The 24731-nt window shown below is 49.0% G+C and overlaps 1 protein-coding gene across 2 annotated transcripts in view; it reads right to left on the bottom strand.

The window, feature by feature from the left end:
- TMEM63B (transmembrane protein 63B) overlaps positions 1–24731 on the bottom strand; it is a 48977-nt gene that overhangs the window by 15352 nt on the left and 8894 nt on the right. For both annotated transcript variants that reach the window (XM_054629165.2, XM_077175780.1), the window contains exons 2-4: positions 3228–3435; positions 2546–2625; positions 995–1033 (exon numbers count right to left, since the gene is read on the bottom strand). In XM_054629165.2, coding sequence (XP_054485140.1) covers positions 995–1033; positions 2546–2625; positions 3228–3413 — 305 coding nt within the window. In that variant the 5' untranslated portion in view covers positions 3414–3435. The remainder of the gene's footprint in view (positions 1–994; positions 1034–2545; positions 2626–3227; positions 3436–24731) is intronic.

The raw sequence follows: 24731 nt of genomic DNA, 5'->3' as shown, positions 1-24731 counted from the left end.
TTTTAACACCAACTGCTCTGCTCCCAAGGACAAGGATCAGCTGCAAAAATCAGGCAGATTCTTGTACCCCCTTTAAGGCAGTAGCAGGCCCCTGCTTTGCAAGTGGGAAAATGAGGCTGCAGCTTGCTGCCCTGGCCTCAGACACAAATCAGTGTGGCTGGAGTGACTGTGGCAGGCTGTGCACTGCCAGCTGATCATCCTCTCTGCAGCACATACCACCCAACCAGTCAGCAAGGCACAGGCGATGGTCTTTTCTCAGGCACAAAAGCAAAAAGAAAGAGGTAAGAACAGGAAGGACAGTCCATGGCAGGACTTAATGGGCACCACCAGGCCAAGGTGATGAAGGATGCTTTCAGCAGCACTGAGGCAAAAGGTTTCTTCCAGTGGGGAAGAGAAAAAATCAGGGGTGCTTCCTTGGTGGGTGTGGGTTTAGGTGGCAAGGGACAAGGGCCAAAGGTTGCCCTGGTCCCAGCAGCCTCATGGGTAAAAAGGAAAGACAGTACACTTGCCAGATCCTCTTTATGCATCTGCCTACCTTTGCAGATGGTGAGGGAAAGCTCTTGTGGCAACCTGTCACAAGAAGGACCAGGCAAAGTAGCCTTCCCTGCACCTGGGTGACCTGAGTCTACTGTGGGCTCAGACAAGCCAGTTTGTTTACTTCCATCATAAAGCAGGATAGCTGGACACAAGCAGATAGAGCAGGACATGTGATACAGCACCCTCTGCCTTGGTCAGGACTGAGAGCTCCCTGGCACTGCTGCTCTCAAAGAGCACTTAAGGGCTACTAGGGGAAAACCAGGGTGCATTCAGCTGTGGTAGTGGATGACACAAAGGGGAGGGAAAGAAGAGCACAAATCCACTGAGAGACACAAATTCATGCCCAAACTCCCAGCCATTTAGATTAGTTCAGAAGCAAGATAGCTGCAAGAAAAAAGGAGAGAGAAGTTATGAGCAAGGAAGAGAGAAGAGATGAGACCCTGAAAAAACAACATACTATTCCCGCTCCTCTCTTTCCGTCTCCCAGCGTCGGCGCCTGGGGGCACAGAAACAGAAAGGGAGAGGTTACAACCACGGGAGTAGGTGCTGAGTTCTCCTCTTTTGCAGGGAACTATGCATCCAACATGGCTCCCCATCATCCTGAAGAAAAGAAACCTGCTAGTGGTCAGGCTGGAGAAGACCTTCCTTCCAGAGCCCAGCAATGCCTCAAGTTACAACAATCTGGAATACCCACTGGTCCAGGGGCAGAATGCTTTGCTGCCAGCTGAAGGGAAGCTAGCTTCATTGGGAAGGTGACCTGGCTCCAGATGATGGACATTGCAGGGAGCTCCTGGGTGACAGGGAGTAGGACAGACTGTAGGGACTGCCTGGCTGCCATGTGAGCTCCCCTTCCATATATCTCCTCCCCACCCAGGCAACAAACACACATGCACCTCCCTCCTGAAAATCTCATCCTACCCCATAGATGAGCCAAGCAGCATGGGCTCCTTCCTGCAACCGCAGTCCCGTTGATCCACAGCCACTCTGTCCCTCTCCCTGTGCTCACCAGCTCTTCCTCTCTGAACAGCTGGCATCCCTCTGAATTTCTGCCTACAGCCACTGCTGGCACTCCCTTGCACCCAAGGTGCTCAAGCATTGCCTCAGAGAAAATCCAGTCCTCCCTCCCCACCAGAGGACAGAGCTGTGCAGTTCCCATGGCTTCCTGCCAGCACCTGGATCCAGACTGCTTAACCCTGCGGCCCTCTCCCTATTGAGGTCTCCTATGATTATTCCTTCTCCTTGTTTCCTTTCCACTACCTCTGTACAGTTGATTTCCCCAGCCAGACCAGGAAATGATGGGCAGAGGAGCCACAGGGACCAGCTGCTTATCTAACCCTATCCAGGACTACTTACTTAAACCAGGAGAATTCCTGGTTTGATGCTGGAAAAAAACAACTCTTTCCACTGCTGTGCAGGGAATGCTCCCTCTGCTGTAGAGCTGCTATCCCAAATGGGCCCCGGCTTTTGCTGATGGACACTGTAGCTCACAAATGCATCGGGCAGGAAGGATCCAAACCCAGACCAATTCATCAGCATTAGGGATGAGAGCTAAGCTGGCATCAGCACAGCAGTATCACACTTGGAAAAACAGCATACTACTGTCAAGTGCTCTTGACAAGAATTGCATCCACCAGAGTCACAAGGACACCTTAGAGGGTTAACAAAGCCTTTACTGTGACAGCCCTCACCCTTCCTGTGACCCCTTGCTCCTCTCCTCCCTCCATCTGCTGTTCCTCTGTAAGGGCCTCTGCACTTCTCTGTCACTGAAGGGACCATAACTGATATGGAGCCAGCAGGGACCACTCTGTGTGTTGGGAGAACGATGCTGTAACAAAAATGCCAGTAAGCGGGGATTTCTTCCTATTCCTGGAGCTCGGGGGATGCAACTGGAACATTTGCATCTCCTCTCCAGCTGCTCAGGAACACAAAATGGAATTTATCCCTTCTGCCTCACAGCAAGGAGAGGCACTGCTCATATCTTATTCCCTTGCCACTCTCCCTTGCTTACCTGTCAGCATCAGTCACCAGGGCCAGGCGTCCATAGTCCCAAGCAACTTTACGCAAAATTGAAAAGACAAACAACAGTGCCTGAAAGAGACCAAAAGAGAAGCTGTGAGAAAAGGCATTGTCCAACTCTGTCCCTGTCCTCTGCATGCAGAGGCACAGGAACAAGGAAGGTAGGAGGGGACAGAGTCCTCAGTTAAGAGCACAAGTTCCCCAGGACTGTTACATCAGACTATCTGGATAGCTGTGGGAGGCAGAGGTCCAGGATGCAACACACAATAGCTAAGGTAGCCCCACAGGATCAAAAAGCCCTGAGGTTCCTGTAAGTCACAATTATGGCTATGTGATTTGTGGTCCCACAGCTTCTAAGCAGAAAAATGCAAACTATTGGGTGGATAAAGCTGCAAGGACTTGGCAACCTAAGTGGGAGTTTTGGGATGCAGGACTCACCCAACATCACCCCCATCCTGCAACACCCTTCCATGGGGCTCAGTGTGGTGTTATTGGAGTTAAGTCAATAGTGGCTAAGCCCACAGTGTCTAGGAGACATGATCAGGGCCAGAATGCCAGCCAGCAGCAAAGTCAGGGATAGCATTTGGGGCCCTCAACCCTACTCATCTGATCACCGTCCTCATTTCATGGTTAATTAGGGGAGAAGGTGTCGAAGCAACAGTAGGTAGACTTACGAGAAAGCACATAAAGTCAAGGGCTAGGACAGTGGGCACCCCACCAAAGGGCAGCCCCTGCAGCACAGTGCTGCGGATGCGTGCGCTGTAGCAGTAGTCCTTGGTAGTGCTGTTGTTGTTGTTGCATGCGGGAGTTTTGCAGGGGGCCCCTACTGAGCCCAGGGTGGCGATGACGTAGGGAAGCATCTCTACAGCTTCATCGTCTTCCCTGGGGAAAGGAGAGAAAGAGCTAGTTAGACATGCATCACTTCAATGGCAATGTAGCCCTGTTGGAGTTGGGGGCCAACCTTGCCTGCCAGCTTGGGCCCCTCTGTGCTAGAGGATTTTCCTGGGATCAGGGACCAGGGACAAGGTCATCTGAGAAGCCTGCTGAGTTCAGTGGCGCCAGAAGAACCCATATGCTTCAGCAGCTATTGTCCCACCATGGAGTCCCAGAACTCCCTCCCTAATTTGTCCACTCTCACACCATTTAGGTGCAGTTGTCTCACAGACTGCTTTTCATCCTGAGAACATGGTGTCTCAGCTCCCCCTCCTCAGCAGGGAAAGCATTTAGGTACAGGAAAAAGTGAAAGGGTGGAGTGGATGGGGCATGAAGTCACGTCTGGATGATAGAAACAAACTGCTTTAGGACAGTTGCTGCATCATGATCCCACAATTTCCTTTGCCTGGCTGCATAAAGCCATTAGCTTTATTAGGCTGAATCATCACCCTCTCTTCACCGCGGGCCTCAGCCTCCAGCTCCCAGGGCACCCATCAGGGGCTGGTCACACCCCCTGCTTGTTTTTTCTCCTTCCTCTGACTTGGAGGCCATTTAGATGCAAGCACACAGGGTAGAAAGGAGGCTTAGACTCTACTGTTTAGCTGGTCAAATATTTTATTTATATAAGTGCCTTCCCCAAACTGTTACAAGACCCACAGTGGCATGCAGGTCAGCATCACTGCTTGGACATGGGGAGGTCCTCCTTCTATGCACAGCAGCTCCATAAGAAACACAGACATGATTATGGTAGCAATAGATAAATGAGAACTGAATAACTCGGAGAAGTTATTTCCGCTGACAACAGAAACACAACCACTTTTCAGAAAAGGGCTGAGAAAATCCCATCAGTTGCAAAAGGAACAGTGCTAACACGAAGATGTATAAAGGCTTTTGATCCCTAAACCATTTCTCTTAATCCAGCATCCACAAACCACCCCAAATCCTTCACTACAGCCATGAACCATAGAGAAAGGATGGATAGCACAGTATCACTTCTGGGCAATGCCTGGGTTTTTTTTCTCCCCAGAAACGCCATCCCTCAGGGCTAGGCAAAAGAGCCATGGCATGCCCAAAGGATGAGAAAGCTACCAGCACCACTGTCCTTCAAGCTCTGCATTGTTTGGTGACATTAGCAGAGGGGATGCAGGGCTCTTACCTCCAGCTCACTGGTATAATCCTGGCCATCTCCTGCCTGGTGCAGAGATTTATCAGCATGGCAGCACAACGCTAGCTGGATAACAACCACAAAATTATTTGCTGCGGTGACCTAGAGCTCTGCTACAAAGTGACCCTCCCTGAGCTCCAAGGGGTGCACAGCTACAAACCAGCTGAAGCACCATGACAAAGGACAGCCTGAGAAGCAAAAGCCCAGCTGGGTACAGGCATTGAGAGGGGGTCAGCCAAATTGGAAAAGCCACAAAGCAGCCTCTTAAGACATAATTCACAGGTATAATTCGCAGGGCTGCCTAGAGCAGAACAAGGGAGCAGAAAAGCAGGAGAAAAACAAGCCAAGACATGAGATCTCAGTTGGGAATAAATCAGGAAGACAGGATAACTCATCCTGGCTGAATTAACTAGATACTTGGAAGCTCTAGGGGAATGATGGGAAATAATGTTGGGATGAGACTCAAAGGAATATCACACACTTTGGAGCATGAATGGTAAGTGCAATCTAGATGAACTGAATGAAAAAAACAAGTATCTCTCAACCCTCTTTTTGGGAACCTTGTAAACTTTTAGCAATGAGTTTCAGATTTTGAGTAAAGATGACGATTCTACTGTAACACCACAGCCTTGAGTTCTTCTATTGTGAAAAAAGACAAAGAAGAAAAGCATTTGCTTTTTCTAGAACTACTAAGTTCACTCCTAAGTGCTCTCTCCTTCCTAGAGGACACAAGGTGTCTTCTAGCTCTAACCACTCACCCACACATTCCTAACACATTCTCTCTTCTGACCCTGTGGAAAGGTGACCAGAACCTTTCTCCATCACATACTCCATACTGGGTAGGGAAATTTCCTTGACTGCCAGAACAGCACTCTGATGCTCTCAGCATCTCTCCTTACACTGCTCCTCACATGGCTGAGCACGATTTACTTCTCTGATGGCATCTTTGAAGAAAAGCATCTCTGTCATCAGCCTGCAATCCAACTGCCCGGAGTAGCCAAGGTAAATTAGAAGCCAGCCATGTCCCAGAGCCAATCACTCCTTCCAATACACCTGGCTGCATGCTTCTCAACTTCTCACACCACTTCACTACACATGGTGTCACTTTGGAATCACTTCCTCTTGAATGACTCCAGGGTATTGGCAGATTCTAGGAACCTTGCTGCACATTACCTTTTCTGGGTCATTAATAGCAAAGGACCTCATCCCTCTGCTCTTGTCACATTAAAATTGCTAGTTCACCCCTTGACTTTATTTGTGGAACCTCAGCTAATTTTTGAGCCAGAACTCTACATCTCCTCCAGTAGACAGTTTTCTTAACAGTTTTCTGTGAGAAATTTCAGAGGTTTTCTGAACATCCAAGCAAGTTACACAAGTTTGCCAGATGCTGTTATTTTACCACAGTATTGAAAGACTTGCAACATATCAGGGAACTATGATTTTCCTCTGCAGGCACCTAACTATTTACCTCATTCTTGCATGTTTTATAGCCCCATTTTTCCAGTTGTCTTTCTTAAAAGAAATGAGGCTCATATGCTCAGATTGCCCACAATCCTATATAAACATTATTTATACAAACCATTACATACTGAAGACAAATTCTGCAAGCCTATAGGTAATTTAAGACACATTTCAGAGAGACAGGTCCCAGAGATATACTTTTCCCCTGAAGCCCAGAGGATGGACAGGATATAAACCTTCCTAGCCTCTTCAGTAACCCAGCTAGAACACCCAGCAGTGGAAAAGATGTGGCATATGCCCAAGGCTTACAGTGCCTTTTCATGAGCTGAGTCAAGAGGCACAGAAGCAGTCCACATCATCCTTAGTTATGCAACCTCCCACCCAGCTGGTAAGCACAGGGAACTCCCCATGGAGACAGAGGTGCTTCAGGTGTGTGGGAAGCTGGGAAAAGCTCACAGGAATGTTCATAGCACCTGCGCCCTTCTAGTTCTCCCAGCTGCAGGCTAGAAGTGACCTGCCATTGTATCAATTTAGGTAAGACTTACCAGGGTTCTTCTGGGGTTACAACACCATTTAGGCAACTAAGAAAAATGCTTTGGCAACCAGTTCTGCAGTCTTTATCAATAGTGCCTAGCTAGTATGCTTCACCAAAGGCCTTTCTCAGGAGTCTTTCAGCTGAGCAGGAGACTGTGCCTGGCAATACGTCTTTCCTTGCATTTGGTTGTACCTTGGTCTCAGATGCTCACTCCAGGGGACTCTCTGCCCCCACCCTCAGCCAGGCAGGGACACTCCAATGTGTCCTGTGCTGCAAGGTGCAGGATCAGCCCTGCAGGCAGCTGATGTTGGGTGTTTCACTCAAAGCACAGGCAGGGAGGAAAGGTGGTGCTTGCAGCATGCACAGTCTTATAGTACAGAAGCACAGTTCCCAATTATGAAAGGAAATCCCTTCCAGCAGTGTGGGAGGGATAAGGGGATTTTTCTAGCAACAGCTGCTCTCCCCAACTCAAATACACACTGAAGGCAGAGGTAGTTCTGCAAAGCTTTCTGTTTTGATCCCAGTGTCTCCCTCTAGGGAAGGACCCTGCATGTTTCCTCATACCTTATGCTGCCACCACAGGTAAAGGAGCATCTTTGACCACACAAACTGTGCTGCACCAGAACATGGTTAAAGGTGCTTTTCCTGGTCCCTCCTTCCCCTTAAAGGCTGTAGGCCAGGGCAAGCTTGGCTCAGCCTGGGCGGAGATGCTAACATCAGCATGAGCTCCTGAGCATCAAGAGACAAGGTGCAGGGAGTTGGTGGGAAGCTGCTGTGAGGCTGGAGTGGTGGGAACCAGCTCAAGGTATTCAAGCCCTTTCCTGACCACAAGTGTGGCTTGTCACCACAGAATATAGTGGGGCCAAAGGCACAGTAAGAGCAGGACATCAAACCAGGTTCCATGCAAGCCCCAGAGGCTTCCCCTCCTGCACTCTGCATAATTAATGCTGACTTCCTCAAAACAGCAAAGACAGATTTGCCAAAAGGCATTTTCCACTCTTATTCAGCAATACTGGACTCCATCCCCTTCTCCATTAACAGCAGGAAGGAGGAAGAGAGGCAGCTTCTCCCACCCACAGAGAAACCTGTTCCCTGCTCCACAGCATAGCCCCTACATCCCCAGCAGGACCAGCATGTCCACAGTGTCCCCTGCTTTCACCAACACGTGTCAGGAGCAGAGGCATACAGCTTCCTACCTGAAGTCCCTAAAGCACATCCTGCCTGGTGCTGCAGCCGCAGCTCCTGCCTGTTAAGCCCTGTGCAAACACAGCCCTGAGAACTGCTGTTCTTGAGAGCCTGGTGGCCTCAGCAAGGCAGGGTAGGACTTCTCCTCCTCCTTGTCTTTGTCCCTGGCCTGCAGGTCAGCACCCAAATGAGGGCCCAAACAGCAACCAGGCTAGCCTCTATGCTCCCATCTATCCATTGCAAAGAGAAAGAAGAAAGAATGCAGAATGACACTGGGAAGGCCAAGATTACATGACTTGGTCCTTCACAGCTATGACTCTGGCTGCAAAATGTGCATCAGGATGCTTGTGGAGTTATCCCACTTGCAGGCAGGGGACTGGGAGGTGGCCTGCTGAGGAGGCTGCCTGTCCCACACTGAACTCTCCTGCAGCACTGTCAGGCCAGGGCAGACAACATAAACAGCACTGCAGGTCTTCCCAAACAGAGCATTTTCCATTCTCACCAGTTCACCCTGAAGTCTCTGCCCCACATACTCAGCATTCATGTCCTCTGCCAAACCCCTGGCACCAGGGGGAAAGAAGAAAGAGGAAGCACTGTGCTGGGACTCAGGCAGGAGTGACGCAGGAGCTGGACAGCCAGCTAACAGGCAGACAGATGCACTGACACGGACAAGTGTCTGTGTTCTTCCAGCCACACCACTGATGTCAGCCAGACACAAGGAGGTGACCTGAGAAACGCCTGCAGAAAAATATAAATCAATAAAGCGGATGCTTGAGCTCACAGACCAAACGACGTAAGCACACAAGCTACATTCATTTGTTTTCTCACCAGTAAATGTTAATAACTCCATCTGTAATTAGAACATCGAGATTGTGCTCTAGTAGAGACACATTTATTTAGGGAAATGTGACAGTCTCACAGCAGGCTGTAGGTGCAGAGACAGGCAACCGGAAACCAGCAGGTCTGCGGCTAGAATACCAAATTTCCAGACTAAAAAAAAGAAACCCAAACCTTCTTAAATCTCTTGGGAATGGCATTCAGGGAGGTGAGGTGTGCCTTGGCTCTGAGACATGGCCTGTGGACATGGCCTGTATCTTTCAGATCTGCTCCTCTGGGGTCCCCCTGGTGTCCCAAGAACCATAGGTAACCCACACTGTGACCTCAGGGACCTGAGCCCAGAGGATGTGCCACCCTGAGCCTCTGCCTGCCAGGGCAGTACAGACCTGCCTGCACTGGGCACCTGGGCACCCTCACGCAGCAGCTGGCACCCAAGGCTGAGGGAGCCTTCCTATCCCCTCAAAGAGTCACCTAGGCTACCTGCACTTAAGTGGCAAAGTCCAGCAGAGCTCTGAGCAAACTGCTTGCAGCCACAAGCAGACCACAGGAAGAACAGTCTGACTCTGTTAAGCAAGTAGGGAAAAGCCTCAGGACAGATGGGGAGAAAGGGGCTTACAAGTTAGCTCAAAGCCTTTCCCAGAGTACAACAGTTAAACAGGGAAAATATCACTCTTGGTGCAGAAACAGCAGTGGGAAAGCTGTCCTGCACCATGCCTCAGACCTGGCACAAAGCATTCAGGCAGCTGAGGGCTGGAGAAGTGCTGACGTGCTGGGTGCAGTGAGGAGAAACGTGATCTGCAGGCCAAGGGAAAAAGCATCAAGAAGCAAATGTGCTACTGGTGCATTTCCAACAAGCCTGGGCAAAGTACTGACAAGCCTACAACAGGGATCGGTCCTGTATCAGCAGAAAGGAGGAGGGCCTGCCAAAACCGTACAACTCTTTGTCTCCTTTCCATGTCCTCCAGTCAATACAAAGCTCCCTGCACACTTCACCTCTATGAACTAGCCAACTAGACACCAGGCCTACAAAGCTCTGGCAGTCTTGGCTTCTTCAAAGCAAAAACTAAGTGCACCTTTGCCCTGGGTCCAAAGTCCTCCCAACTGGCTTTGCACTAGGCCTCAAATATCTACCACTAAAGGGCATCACACCTTTCTTTAGTGCACATCAGCTCCCAGTCCTGGTGTTGGCAGGCACTGTCCCTGTCACAGCCAGCCCCAACCCCACACTGCTCAGAGGACCATTCTGTGATGGCTTGCACACTGCTGACCGTGTACATCCCAATGCTCAGGAACCCCTGCTCCTGCCCCCAGCACAACTGTAAGCACTGCAAACCACATAAGCAACCCTGAGCTGGGACGGTGCGTGGCACAGATGATAGTAGACTATAACAGTGGGGAGCACTTGGATCCATGTAAAACCAAGTTTGAGTTTCATGAAGGTCAGGAACCTGTCCACTTCACAACTCAGTCCCTTTAAAATCACCCAGGATAATCACAAAAGCCTTGCCTTTGAACATCAGCAAAACACTTCCCGCTGTCTTCACCCACTGGAAACTCTCTACCTTGACAAGTGATATGGATTGAGCTCCAAACAGATAGATAGGTCTTTTTTATGCCTCTTTTGAACAGGAACTCCCTCCAATCTGATGGTAGTGCTTTCGAGTCATATGGTGCCCTGAACATAATGTACCATGCCAAGAAGGGCTGCACCACATCCTGAAACCCAGTATGTTGTGGTGCATGCTCTTCACACCAGAACTGGCTAATCTGTCCTCAGCTAAGGGCAATCAGGTCTCTCAGGCTCTGCAATTTGCCCCCATGCTGCACATCCCACACTGCTGTCTTCCTGCCTCAATTTTCACATCCCTTTGGACTCCCTTTGGTGCTCCTGGGCAAGGGCTGTCTGTTCCTGCCTGGCCATCAGGGAAGGGCTGATGATGGCCCCTTCCCCTCCAAAGAGGTTTAGTGGAACAGTGACACCACACAACACCATGATGCAGTTCTGCTGCCAAGCCAGCTCGACTGCCTCCACCTGGCTACAAGGAACAACATGGCCGTGGTACCTGGCATTCCTGCACCATGAAGGAGAGGTCCCCAGTCCCATCTTGTTTGCTTACTGACAAACACTATGGAGTCTCAATGCCACATGAACACCCTCAGTGGTGTCTCATAGGAACCTATCCATGGGTCCCAGTTCATGGCAAGGGACTTATCCTCTGCCATCAAGAGAAAGCCAAATCTATCAAACAGTTCTCCACATCAATCAGCTCTCTGTTTGCATTGCAGAATTACAGTCATTCTGATTTACAGTAAATTTTGAGTGTTTCATTAGTTACCAAATCAAACACTTAAGTTACAAATATATCTACCTGTCACTTTCCCTTCAAGTTCCTAGGCTTTATAGATCTCAGAAAGATATCAAGTTTGTCTGCTAGATTGTACTTTATAAAGGAATACCACTTCCTGTTTGGCTTCCCTTGTTTCCCATAGGCATACACTGATAGTGATCCAATAAACACAATAAACCATTAGAGCAGCAAGACCGATGAGGTGCTGGACTGCCCACGGCATATTCTGCAGAGCAGTGGCCATATGGCAACCAAATCATATGGCTGGGAATAAGTCCCAGAGAACAGGGCTTCCTCATCTATCACTCAACACCCCAGCAGCAGCAACTTCACCAATTCCCAGTAGACTTTTAGCAAAGACAAGGATGGAGACTTCACGACCTTACAATATCAGTAGTTTTCAGCTTCTAGTTTATGGATTCCATTGGCACAATGGCTGTTCTTCATGGGTTGCCATCTTGATTATCTCCTGCATGACTATTATTATAATTTATACTACCTGCATATGGCCTGCATTTTCCTTACAACTTGTGGGCCTGCCCCAGGCTAGCTCTCCCATACTTCATTTTTTAAGTGAGAATAACTATGCATACAGGATCTTTACTGCACAAATACCACTTTGGTTTTCAAGCACTGTTAAGGAGAGCATGTTCAGGTGCAAGACATCTGGCTTGGCATAAACACAAACCAATCTCCCTGGTGATTTAATATTTACTCTGAATTTTTCCACGTCTCTCCCGTTTCTCAAGTGACTAAATACCATCTTGTCCCTTTTGCACAGGGGCATGTTTTTAGCAGGAGCTCTGCACTCTTGCAGCCCTGATTTCTTTTTCCTTTGTTTATTAGTAACCTCACCTCATCATAAAGCTTCTGATCTTAATCCCCTTGTGTAGAGGGGAGTACCACATATTTATCTTTCCTCAGGCCTCATATCTGTTTCCTGCCAGTCATAGACTGGGTATTCTCATCTACACCCAGCTTTTCCTCTTGAGTGAAAAACGTGTGTGTCTCTCATAACACTGGGTTTTTATCTAGTCTCTCAAGGTCACATGGACTGTTTTCTCCTCCTCTCTTCTGCATGACAGAAGTCTTTTCCTCCTTGCAGCACAATATTCAGAGACACAAGAATTCTGTTCACTGGTACAATTACAATCACTTGCCTATGAAGTATGATCAGCACTTCCCACCAAGGAAACTCCTTGGTGATGCAAGTCACCAAATGGTGGCAATGAGCATCTCTCTAAGGAGTCCAAGCCACTTCTCAGGGCTTCACAGCTGATTGCTCACCAGAGGCTGGCAGAACACCCTAGTGCATCAGCCCTGAGAGCATCCTTATCCCTTATTCTGCAGCATGAAACCTGCTTAAGCAGCCAGCAGTTATTGGGGGTAAGCTTCTCTCTTGCCGAGTCCTCCTGCCCTAAGCTGACACCACCAAACTAGGCATGCACAGGATTGAGGCATTACCTCTCCTGGATGGTACTTCAGAAAAGCTTCATGCCTTTTTCTACTGGGTTTGCATGGCCAAGCTTTGGTAGGAAGGGGGGTACAGGGAAGGGCTGCTACAGGAGTGGCTTCTGTGGGAAGCTGCCAGAAGCTTCCTCCATTTCCAGCAGAGCCAATCGCTGGCAGCTCCAAAGCTGGTCAAGGCTGGCCAATTAGAAATGGTGGTAACTCCTTTGCAATAATATATGTAAAAAGAAAGAAAGAAAAAGTTATTGTGCAGTTGTAATTGCAGTCAGAGAAGAGTGAGGTGAGAACATGTGAGAGAAACAAGTATGCAGACACCAAGGCCAGTGGAGAACGAGGGAGGGCAGATGCTCCAGGCACCAGGGCAAGGATTCCTCTGTAGCCTGTGGTAAAGACCATGGTGAAGCAACTGTGCCCCTGCAGTCCATGGAGGACCATGGGGATGCAGAGATCACCTTCCAGTCCACAGAGGTGACCCACACTGGAGCAGGTGAATGCCTGAGAGGAGGCAAGAGAACCTGCAAGACATATGTGGAGAGAGGAACCATGCTGGAGCAGCCTGTCCTTGAAGGACACCCTGTGGAAGAGTGACCCACGCTGCAGCAGTTTGAGAGGTGCTATTGCCTGTGGGATGGACTCACAGTAGCAGTTCAGTTCACAAAGTAGTAGCAGTTCACAAAGAGCTGTTGCTCATGAGATGGACGCATGTTGGAGAAGTTCATGGAGAGCTGTGTCCTGTGGGAGGGACCTCGCAGTGGACCAGGGGAATGACTCCTTTCCCTAAGCAGCAGGAGAAACAACAGCTGATGAACTGACCCTAAATTCCTTATTTCCTGTCTTCCCTGCATTACTGGGATAGGAGGTAGATCTGGGCAGAATGTGTTTTTAAGGTGTTATTTTACTTCTCGCTATCCTGCTCTGATTTTGTTAGCAAGAACATCAATTAATATCTCTAATTTGAGCCTGTTTGCCTGTGATGGTATTTGATGAGTGCTCTCTTCCAGTACTCAACTCAGGAACCTTTCATTATATTCTCTCTCCCCTGTCCAGCTGTGGAAGGGAGCAAGAGAGTGGCTTTGGTGGGTGCCTGGCATTCAGGCAGTGCCAACTATCTACACCCTTCTTGAGCAATTGCTCCACAGGGACATGTGAAAATTGAAACCATGCATCAGTTCAAGAACAGTGGCAAAATGGGTCCATGTGCCTAGAGCAGCATCCCTGAAGATGGTGCTTAGAGGCACATAGAAAAACCCTCCTTCACACACTGGTGAAGAAGCTTGGCACTGGCAAGGAAGGGCCCACCAGCCTGGCTCTCTCATCCAGCAGCAGACACCCAGAATGCAAACTAGGAAGCCTAGAGGGAACCCTCTTCCCTCGTGGGCACTGAGGGACAAGCTGCCAGGGTACTGCACAAGCTTCAGCAGGAGCAGCCTCAGTGCTGCTCCTAAAACAGGAACATCTACTTCAAATCCTGGCACCAGCACCCTTCCTGTAAGAGATAAAAGCTGATTCTTTTCCAAGGTCCTTCAGCAGATTGCAGCTTCAAGTGTTTACAATTTGCAGGCTGAGGATGTTCTCACCTTTTCCCACCTTCCTTGAAGCATTCCAAAGATAGTGCTTGCCTTGCAGAGTTGGTCTACAAAGGACCCACAGCACAGTCAGACACCAAAGGTCAAGGTAATCACAGCCCTGCAGCAGGCAAAATTGAGCTCCCTTTATGACTTCATGCTGAGTTGTAAAGAGATTTGGCAGCCACAGCAGAAGGAGGAAAGTCTTCAATTATTCCTCAACAACAGCAGATATCAGCAAAGGGCTCTCACAGCAAGAGGTCTGGATGTGGCCAGCAAGCCAGGACAGTTACAGGAGACCATCTAGGAATTCGCTTTCTGCATCTACTGGGGAAATCTCAACAGAGTCAGGGTTCCAGCAACAGCAGCATGGCCAACCCAACCCATGGCACCAGGGCACTACACGCAGGATTGGCATGGCACCCAGTACAACCAAGTGCAGCAGGGCAACCTTGACCACAAACATGTCCAAACTAGGACAACTGTGCCACTGGAAAAACTTTGAGGCCCTACAGCACATGGTTCCCCTTTTGCACTCTGTCCCAGCAGCTACTGGACTCCAGTAAGAGAGACAGATGTTATAAGAGACCCATTTTGACCTCCTGCTGGGCCCTGAATAAATAACAAAGGTCACAGCAGAGGTAGATGGACATTAAACAGAGCATTGAGTCTGTCCTTTCTCCAAAGCCTGACAGATCTGTTGGACTTCACTCAGCACATCAGGACCCAGAGATGTCCCAATTCCTCTTCTACATGATATTCGCTCTGATGCTGACAAAGAGATCTAATCTGTAGACAAGTGCCCAATAACCTTTACCTGCTGGGAAAAATGAGGGTTGTTGAACACCTAGCTCTTCTTGAGTTTTCAGGGCAGCTCTGCCTGCTTTTGACTGCTGGGGGAGTCACTGGCATGCAGACCCCAGCCCCAGCAGTCCAGGGGCCCTTAGCCAGCCACTAGCACTTGAGAGATCCTGATTGGGCTCTTCTTTTCAATGGTTTTGCTCCACCTCACTGGGCTTGGCAAGAGGAGCTGGGCCTGGCTTGGGAACACAGGGAACAGAGCGCCAGTTGGGTGCTGGGCACTGAGATCCAGCAGAGACCAAGGAACACTGAAGTGGTACTTCAAGGTGAGCAGCCTGGCTCCCAGACCCACTGATAAGGGCGTGCGAGATAAAGCGGCTGTTTGGGCTTGCGGGAGGGCACTGCATTTTTGGTAAGACGCGGCAGTGTGAGCCTCATGTCGTGCAGGCTCTATCTTAATGTTAGGGCAAACAAAGAAATAGTACTTGAACTGGATGAAGCTGCTCTGAGTCACTGTTTATCCATGGAGCACAGCTCCACACAAGTAAATATCAAGCCTACAAGACTCCATTAAAACTGCAGTTTAGTAACCTGGATTCCTCTTGCCCACAGCCCCAGCTCAAGCCAGTGTGCTCACATCTACTAAGACCACTAAAATCCTAACTTGACATGAAGGAAAAGGCTTGGAGGTCACCTCAAAAAACAATGTAGAGCACACCAACCACTGGACTAAGGCATTCCTGCCTTCACCTCTCTGCTGGAGGTGAAGGCAGGAATGGCCCTCCAGCCCAGACAGACCAGTATTACACAGAAGAACTAAGATCAGACACCTAACAACCTCCTCAGGCATGCCAGACTTTCCTGGGCTCTGCTGCTCCAGGCAGTGGCGCTGAAAGGAAAACAGACATGGGTGCATTCCATGGGCTTGAGTTTGGAAAACACCCAGAAGCAGCTAAGCATCATAGCCTGGAGCTGCTGTAAGGCAGCTTGCACATCTGGAGGCTGCTTTCCATGGAAAGCACTGCCCTAAAAAGAGGGAAAAGCAGTGGTGAACAGCCTAGTGGGATAACTGTAGCAGTTAGCTCTGAGAGAGACATGCTCAGAAGAGCTCTGCTATTCCCATCCCACCACATCTGCTGCCCTGCTAAGCCCTTCTGCCTCAATCCTTATTCTGGCTGTATTTCCTGAGACCACCTTTCCCTCCTAAAGCCTTTCAATCTCTGTGCTTCCACAGATGACTTCTAATGTCAAAAGAAAACAGGTGCCACAAACCTGAGGTGACACCTATCTCTGACTTTGTGTCTCCATCCTTATGTGAAGTCTTGAAGTTTGATGGTGAACCCTACAGAACCCTAACCCTCTGCTGGGCACAGGTCCCAGCACACAGCACAACGCTGCCAGGATGCACTAAAACATGCCATGGGCTTTTACCAAAAAAATCACATTCCCAACTGTTCACCTTCTATGGAAAGGACATCTGGCTGGCTGGACTGATGTGAAGTGCAGCTTCACAGAGGGGGCCAGGAGGGGCTGTCACCCAAACAAAAATGAGCCAGTGGACTCCAAAGGTTCAGGGTACCTAGAGACAAAACCCCTGTTCTTTGCTGGTTCACAGGGGTGAACATGTTCTCCATACCTCATTTCTGAATGGGGACAACAGACCACATGGATTGCATGAAAAGAAACCATCCAAAGCAGTGGCTGAGGCATTTTCTTTATAGGCATGAAGTTTGCTTGGCCTTCCCAAACACATCACAAGAGCAGGAGGACAAAACCCCTGATTAGAAGACTATGGCATTCTGAGATAAATTACTAATTAATAACCCAGATGAGATTACTGCTTAGTATTTCTCCTAATGCAAATCTTTGGCAACTGTACAGGATAATGGTCGTTAAGATATTTCTTCAACGATCTTCATGCAAAAGAAATGAGGAAAGCTCCCAAGCACATACTTATCTTGAAACACTTTTACTGAAGTCATCATAAGTACATGGCTGAATTAAAGTGTTTACCCAAAAGGGGACAGACTTGAGTATTGTGCTCTGCTTCAAGCACCAGATATTTTCCAAGACCATTCTCTGGACTCTGGCTATGTACAGCAGTTACCAACCTAGCCCCAGTTGGGTGCCTCAGGGTAGAGGCAGCAAAGACCAAGAAGTTTAAGTAGAATTTTTCTTTAATGATGACAAATATCTTCCTGCAATACACTTCATAGCAACCAGCTAAATAAATGATCCTAGACCAGAAAGCTTTCTTCTCTTCCTGGGGAAATGGTTTTGGCAGGCTTGAAAAGCATGCCATTTCTCAGGATTCTGCTTCTAAATTTCATTACTTCTGCTTCTCACTGCTTCTTCAAAAATACTGTTCTCCCTTCCCAGCAATGGTATTGAAGATCCCTTGCTGATGGAAGACATCTCTTACCTGCCTCCACTTTGCTCAAGCTAAAGTCTGTACACCTGTCATTTTTCCAAGCACACCTTTCCAGTGTGACTGTTTCCACAGCTGATGTCTCTCTGTGTGGTCAGCATCTTTCTACATGTATTGTGCCCAAACACCCCAAGCATAGATAGGGCTAGAGACAGGGAGAGTGCTACTGCATCCTCCTTGCTCTGAAACACAACTCCTTTCCATTCTTAGTCTGACAGGCCAAAGGGTTCTCTTTCAGTCACATCATGGCCAAATATACACATATCCCAGTACTCTGTCATCCTAGCTTGTCCTCTCACTTCCCGTTTCCTTCCGGCACAGCAGCCTCCCATGGTGCCCAAAGTGTCCACAGAGGGAGAGAAAAGTAAGGCTTATTTTTATCTTTTAATTAAAAAACAAAACAAACCAAAAAAAAAAAAAAAAAAAACCAAACCAAAAAAAAAACAAACCCCAAAAAAACCCACAGTATTTTGATAGCCAATTGCTACAAGGAGAACTTCAGTTTTCCCATTTATATCAACAAACATTAAAACATCCTAGTTGTGCCATTTTTACATAGTGGGAAACACCTGAACCTTGTTACCAGACTTGCTGTGGATCATCAACATCGGCTTGCCAATCAGCTCTTGGCAAACACAAGCACACAACACAACCTTTGTTACCTCCACTGATCTTACAGGGCATTTTGAAAAGGTCTCCTGCGCTGAAGCACTCGAGCTCCCTCAGAGTAGTCCCAAGCAGCTGTAGGATCTAGAATTTCCTGCACTCTTATTGGGGCAGGCAACCTACAGATACCAACGGCAGAGACAAACTCCATTAATGCATAATGGAGGCTTCCTAACGTTTGTTTTTTAGATTATGGCACGGGAAGACACGTGCTACACACTACAGATGAGGCAGAAGCCTCTCACAGCACATTTTGCTTTTTATCAATGGATAAAGTGTAGCCACACTGCTGCATTTTGCATGCCAATCAGGCTATTCTGGGATGCCTCTTCCAACACACCCCAATCAGCTCTGAGGAGGAAGCCCAGGAAAGCCCTAGGCAGCATTAGGTTTACATGGCTTAAAACCCAACCTGGTCAATGCAGAGTAAGGCCAGACAACACTGCTTCCCTGAGCAGCGGACCAAGCAAAGCCTTCTCTCCCCAAACTGGAGAGGTTTCAGATTCAGTTTGCACTTTGAAATCCACCATCATACCCTCTCTAGAGCTCCCAGGGAAGCCTGATGCTCCTTTCCCCCAGTCTCCCTCATATTTAGTATGGGGGAAGGCTGCAAAGTCAGCTGTCCCCTGCTAAGACCACCCAGGCCTGCCAACTTACAGCTCCTCCTTGAATCACAGCCTCCTGAGGAGGGTACATCATATCTCCTCCCTACACTGCTAGTGCTGGAAACATACATCCCAGGCCAGGACAGTGCCCAGCTGCCCCCAGAGCAAACCTGACAGCCACGCTTAGTCCTCCAGGCCTGAAACAGGAAAGCACAAGGGTGCAGGAGAGCAGCAACTCCTGCAGCCTCCTGTCCTGTGTGGCTAGCCCCACTACTGCTGCTGCCCTGCCCACCTGTTTATGCCCAAGACTTGCCACAATAATCCTGCCACAGCTCTGTAAGTGAGGAGGCCGGAATTTCACAACTGGCACCCTGCCCTCTGCTTATGCCACTTGACCAGCATCCCAGTCAAAGTTTTCAAGAATCCCCACATATGGAAACTGGGTCTCTACTGAGGCTGTGGTGCCAGCCCTGGCTGCTGGGGACAGACTGCCAGGCCTGGGTGGCAGGGACATGTCCTGTCAGAGCAAACACTGGGAGCTCTGCGATCAGCTTTGCCACATGCATCTCTGCTGGGCTCCACCTCATGCACTCACACTGGGTGTGTGACTCATTTACTGCAGCTCATCAGAAATCCCCAGCCCCAGCAGGGCTGTTTTAGGGTCAACACTTGCTCTCCAAGTGGCACAGGGATGTGCATGTGTGACTCCTCAGCAATCAAAGAGACATCCCTTGCTTGGTGCCTTCTACTCGGCAATCCAGTGGACACTGCAAAAGCATCCTGGTGCAGTTACCTGCTCATCTCAGAGAGCACACAGATGCTGGCTCTACACCTTCTCCTGAGCCAGGGACCATCTCAACAGAAGGAAGCTGACAGCTACCAAGCTCCCAGTTTTACTCCACTGCTGCTGGCCTGCTTTAGTTCCTACATGGAACACCTACAGAGTAACCTTCAGGGCTAACCTTAGCCCAACACAGCCACTTGCATCTCATTCCTTTCTCCTGAATCCTACCTGCTTTCAAGTCTCCTACCTAATACCAATCTACATATCACAGATTCACAGAATCATTAATGTTAGGAAAGACCTCTAAGATCATCCAGTCCAACTGTTAACCCAGCATTGCTGCATCCACCGTTAATCCATGTATCCAGGTGGCACATCCATATGGATTTTGAATTCTTCCAGGGATGGGGATTCCACCATATCTCCGGACATCTTGTTCCAATGCCTGACCACTCTTTCAGTGAAGAAAGTGCAACTTAAAGACATGTCCCAAGTCATATCCATGTCCACTTGTTAGGTGGGAGAAGACACTGCCCATCTGCCTACAACCTCCTTTCAGGTAGGTACATGTGTTCCCCATTAGCCTCCTTTTCTGCAGGTTAAACATCCCCAGCTCCCTCAGCCACTCTTCATTAGATTTGTGATCTGGATCCTTCACCAGCTCCACTGCCCTTCTCTGGACATGCTCCAGAAGCTCAACATCCTTGTAGTGAGAAGCCGAGCAGGGCTGGTAGGGGTGGGAGGCTCTGGATAGCATCTCTGGGCCAGGTAAAAAAGTTGGAGCTCAGGAACATCCCCTCAGCCACATCCACTGCTGCCCCTTGCTGAGGGGTCACTAATGCCTCTGCATGGCTGAGCTGTACCCACAGCTTCCAGGCCCAGGTCCCACTAAGCCTGTGCTCACCACAGAAAGCTCCTCCCAATATAGCATCAGTTGCCTATTTATAACACGATGTTTACTAACACCAAACACACTCCTGTTGGAAGTGGAGGATGAGATGAGTCAAGGAAGCATGAGCAAGGGAACTTTCTTCTGTCGTGGGAAGATGAGGGGATCGTGGGAGGGTTACTTAGGGATGGGTGCTGCAGAATCAGCTGATCACCTGCACTTCCCTCACCAATGCAAGGAGACTCAAGGGCACACTTATTCTTTCACATCAGACTCCTAAGCTCTGGGAACACTTTCCTGTGAAAGTGTGAGATCAGATCCAGCACAAAGGAGTGTGCCAGCATCCCCTTGTAGCCTGCTCCAGGCTTGGGAAGCACTAAGTGCCAGCAGGTGTTGAAGCACCAATTTAAAATGAAGGCTCTGAAAACCTTCTGACAGTTCCTAGGACCTTCTTGCAGCAGCTCAATAAAGCACTGCTGGTTGCTACAGTGCTTTGACTGGACCTCTTAAGGCAGTGCCCATCTCCAGGGGTACCACAACCCCTCCAGCCAGTGGTGGGGAAGCAGCCCCCATTGCTCACCCTTGCCCAGCCTGCTCTGGATGGTCACTCTGCTATTCCATTTGCTCAGTGCCCCTGGGAAGATCTGCAAGGACATCTGACTGCTGAGGCACCAGTGACACCAGCCTCCAGCTGTGGGCAGAGATGAGCATGACAAGGTTCGCTATGGGTCTCAAAGCAGGGTAGGGGAAGGAAAGGGATTACAACCCCAGCTCCCCAAGGCACCATCTCACACCTGGAATACTGACCAAGAATATGCTCCCGAGCAAGAGAAGGCAAGAAATGAGTGCCTTCTAGGGCTCCTTGAATTTTGCAGACTTTCTCCAGTGCCAAGCTATATCCCAACCTGGATGGCTGGAAACAGATCCCACACGATGTTATTGAACTGCACACCCATATGGTGGCAGATCAGATTCTTGAAGCCCCTCCAGGCAAAACAATCAGTGCCAGACCCTGACTCTTTCTAGAGCCACCACCGCATTTTCCATTTTTCCCTCCTGGCTGCATCCAGCTATCTCATGATGCCAGGCTAATCTTCAGAACCTCACATTGTCCTCTCCATTTTGGAGAAAGTTATTGCTTTCCTGCCCTCAAATAGCCAACATCTCTTCCACCCTACCAAACTCATAATGGACCTCCTGGCTCCCTTCCCCTCATTTGTCTTCTATGCCACTGCACTTACCAGTCCCAAATGGGCTGACTGGAATGCAAATTTACATTAAGGGGCTGGATCAATTTCTGAGTTTTTAACCTTTCCTAACAGGCAAGGGAGGGCTGGTGTCAGGGGCTTTACCAGAAAGCCTCAGCTGACTTCTAGTGCATGTTCAGCCAAGGCCTGGAGTCCAGAGGCATGACTGGAGCATGGGACATTGTGACACATAGGGTCCAGGAACTGCTGGACAACTGTGTAACAAGTTTTGGCTATAAGCCATCCAACTCAGCTTACCCTTGTGTACCATCCCTTCAGCACGGATCAACAGGGATGCAGGCTTCTGCACTCCATGCACCACCAGAGGTGAAGGCACCAGCAACTTTGCCCATGCCTAGGATGATCCTTTGCTCCCTTTATCCTCCTGATTCACCCCTGTACCCACTGCTGAGTGCCCACTCTATGCCAGCTTCCCACACATCCATGTAGCAGCTCCTGGTCATCCTCACCCCTGCCCACTTGCTCCTCCCAGCACCGATTCACCCGCCCCAGCAGTGACTCACTCCCTGCTGCTACCAACCATGCATCCAGCCTGCCTCTGGCATCCCCACCACTCCGAGACACAGGGTGAGGAGCCAACACTGCTTTGGAGAGTAGCAGTGAAGCAGCATGTATCCACAGCACAGGAGAACCTACCTGTGCTCTGCATCCCACCCTGAACAGCTGCATGACTACAGGTATGCTGCTGATATGCCCCATGCCTCTGTTCATCACAATCACATACAGCTCCTCCAAGGGAGATAACACAGCCGATTTCCAGCCACTGGAGAGACAATCCACTTTCCAGACGATACATACTAGCAGCACACAAGTACTTGTTGCTGCCTGCACTCTCCCCTACAGTCAGCTGAAATCCCTGTTGAGTTACTAGAAGTGAAGGGTACATCTTGCAGCGATGGACCTCTGCTCCCATTGTTAAACAGCACGGAGCTGTCACTGCCCTGCTGTCCCCTATTCTGCTCTGGCTTGTGAATTTACCCCTCTCCTGGATGAGCAACACTGGTCTTGGAATTAAAACCAAAGATGTTTTTGGATGGTTTTCCAGCTGCTTGACAGAGTAACTGCAAGAGAAAAGCTGCACACTGCCCCTGCCAGCTTGGCCAGCTCCAAGCAGACAGCGAGATGCCCAGGTAGGCAGCAGTGCACCTCCTGAAGTTTTGCACTGCTAGTTTAATTTTCCATCCAAGGTCAGTGCTTAGGATCTCCAGGACCAGGTATCTCTCTGCCCTCCAGGGAGCATGCAGTGGCACCAAGCTGCAAGTTTAACACAAAAAATGAGAAAGAGGAAATAAAACATTCCCCATCCATCTCTAGCCTGAGTCACAGGACCCCATGCCAGCCCCTGCACAGCCTCTCCTGTCTGCAGGCAGCATCCACCTCTGGCGGGAGCGAGGCTGCTCTGCCCAGTGTCCCCAGCTGCCACTCCCCATCCATGAGCTCTTCATTCTACACCTCATGCAGCTATTAAGTGTCTCTTCCTGCTATCTGCCACCTGTCTTCACTGTTACATTTTCTCCTTTAGTTCTCTCCTGCCTGGAGAGGTAGGGTTCAATTTTATGTTAGGGAAAGGCCAGTCCCCAGCCCTGTGGGGGATGCCAACAGAGACAGCACATATGCCTGTCCATTTTTCTTTTCACCTGGCACTTACAGCCACCAGATCAGGAGAGTGGAAACCACATCTTGACTATTCTCTCTGGTATTTGATTTGGTACCTCAGTATGGGAAGCAATGGGAGGTTCCTCCCCCAGCACTGCAGGAAGCAACATGTACCAGCAGGTCTTCCTCCTGGACCTTCTTTTGCCTACTCACTTAGTAAGCAATGGGACAGCTGTTCATGTCCTGCCATCTCTTAACACACATACTTTAAGAAGTACAGGCAGTTAAAAAAAACCAACAAAACAACCCAAGAAACAAAAATCCCAACACCAAAACACTGCTCTCCAGCCACATTTGAGTCTCAAACCCTCTTATCCTGAAATCCACCTGCCATGAGACTCCTGCAGGCAAAAAAGGTATGAAAATGTACACCTGCCTAAACGGAAGGCAGAGCAGGAATAACAAGGCAGCAAAGCGCTGGTGCTGGGATATGAGGAGAGGGTGTTGGCCCAGAGCTCTTGGAGTCTCCAGAGCCAGCTCAGAAAGGAGGAGTTGGTAGAAAGGGCAGGTTTTGCAATCAGAAATGTTCCTTGCAAGTCAAAGGATGCTCTGATATGCTAGAGTGGGCTGCAAGGCAATTAGAGGATGATAAGGATGACTGACAGGATGGAGACAACCAGAGGGAAGAGAAGGAAACAGAGGGAAGAGCAGGTGGGCATCTTTGCCCCAGGCCAGACAGGCTCACCACCCTGCAGAAGTTTTTCAGGACTAGGCTGGGAGTTTCCAGCCCACACACCTATTCAGCTACAACATGCAGCCCTACCTGTACCACTGCTTGGAAGGGTTGGAGCCTACTTTCACCAAACGGGTTTAAAAATTTCTTTTCTTGCTCCAAGAAATGCAGTGCAAACAACACAAGACAGGATATACATGCTGTTGTTCAAATAGCAAAGCCTATCCTGATGCCTTGAGAACAGAGGCTAGACAGAGTTAAAGAATAAAGTAGGCATTTATTAAAAGGCCTCAATGGATACACCTTGGGCAGTACAAGAGCCTGGCCAGGGCTACACCCAAAATGTCACAAAATGGACAACTGGTCCTGAGGTGTCACACTTCTATAAGTTTTGGTCCATTTGCATATTGGAGTTAATTGTCTAATTACAGCTTCAGATTATGAAGACCCATCCTTCTTGTTGTCTCTCTTCAGTTCATTGTTGTTTATGCCCTTAGGCCTGAAACTTGTATAGGTTGTCCTTGGTCCCAAGCTAGAAAAGGAATTATTTTGTCTAGCTACTCTGTAAAGAGAGCTTACCAACACTTAATATAAAGCGCAGAGCTACACACTAAAGCAGCACAGAATCTGAAAAATATAAAAGCTAAAATTCAAAGCATCATTTCCCTCCTTTTGGTACAGCCAATGCTCTATCCAATTCCTGCTCCAAGGAGGAGCTGGATGGAGCACGGTAAGAATGATAGAATGAGCCTGCTTTGTTCTCTATTCACCAGACACACACTTCCACTCACTCCCATGTATTCTGAAAAGAGGCTCAACAAAACTGCCCACCTCCTCTACTTAAATTACTCCATCTCTTCTCTTGCCCAGATTTGCAAGCTCCATCTAAAGATTCTATTTGATCTTTCA

The sequence above is a fragment of the Agelaius phoeniceus genome, chromosome 3 (genome assembly GCF_051311805.1).
Source record: "Agelaius phoeniceus isolate bAgePho1 chromosome 3, bAgePho1.hap1, whole genome shotgun sequence".
Taxonomy (NCBI): Eukaryota; Metazoa; Chordata; class Aves; order Passeriformes; family Icteridae; genus Agelaius; species Agelaius phoeniceus.
The sequence above is the reverse complement of the archived record's forward strand: the minus strand, read 5'-3'. Positions and strand labels throughout refer to the sequence as shown.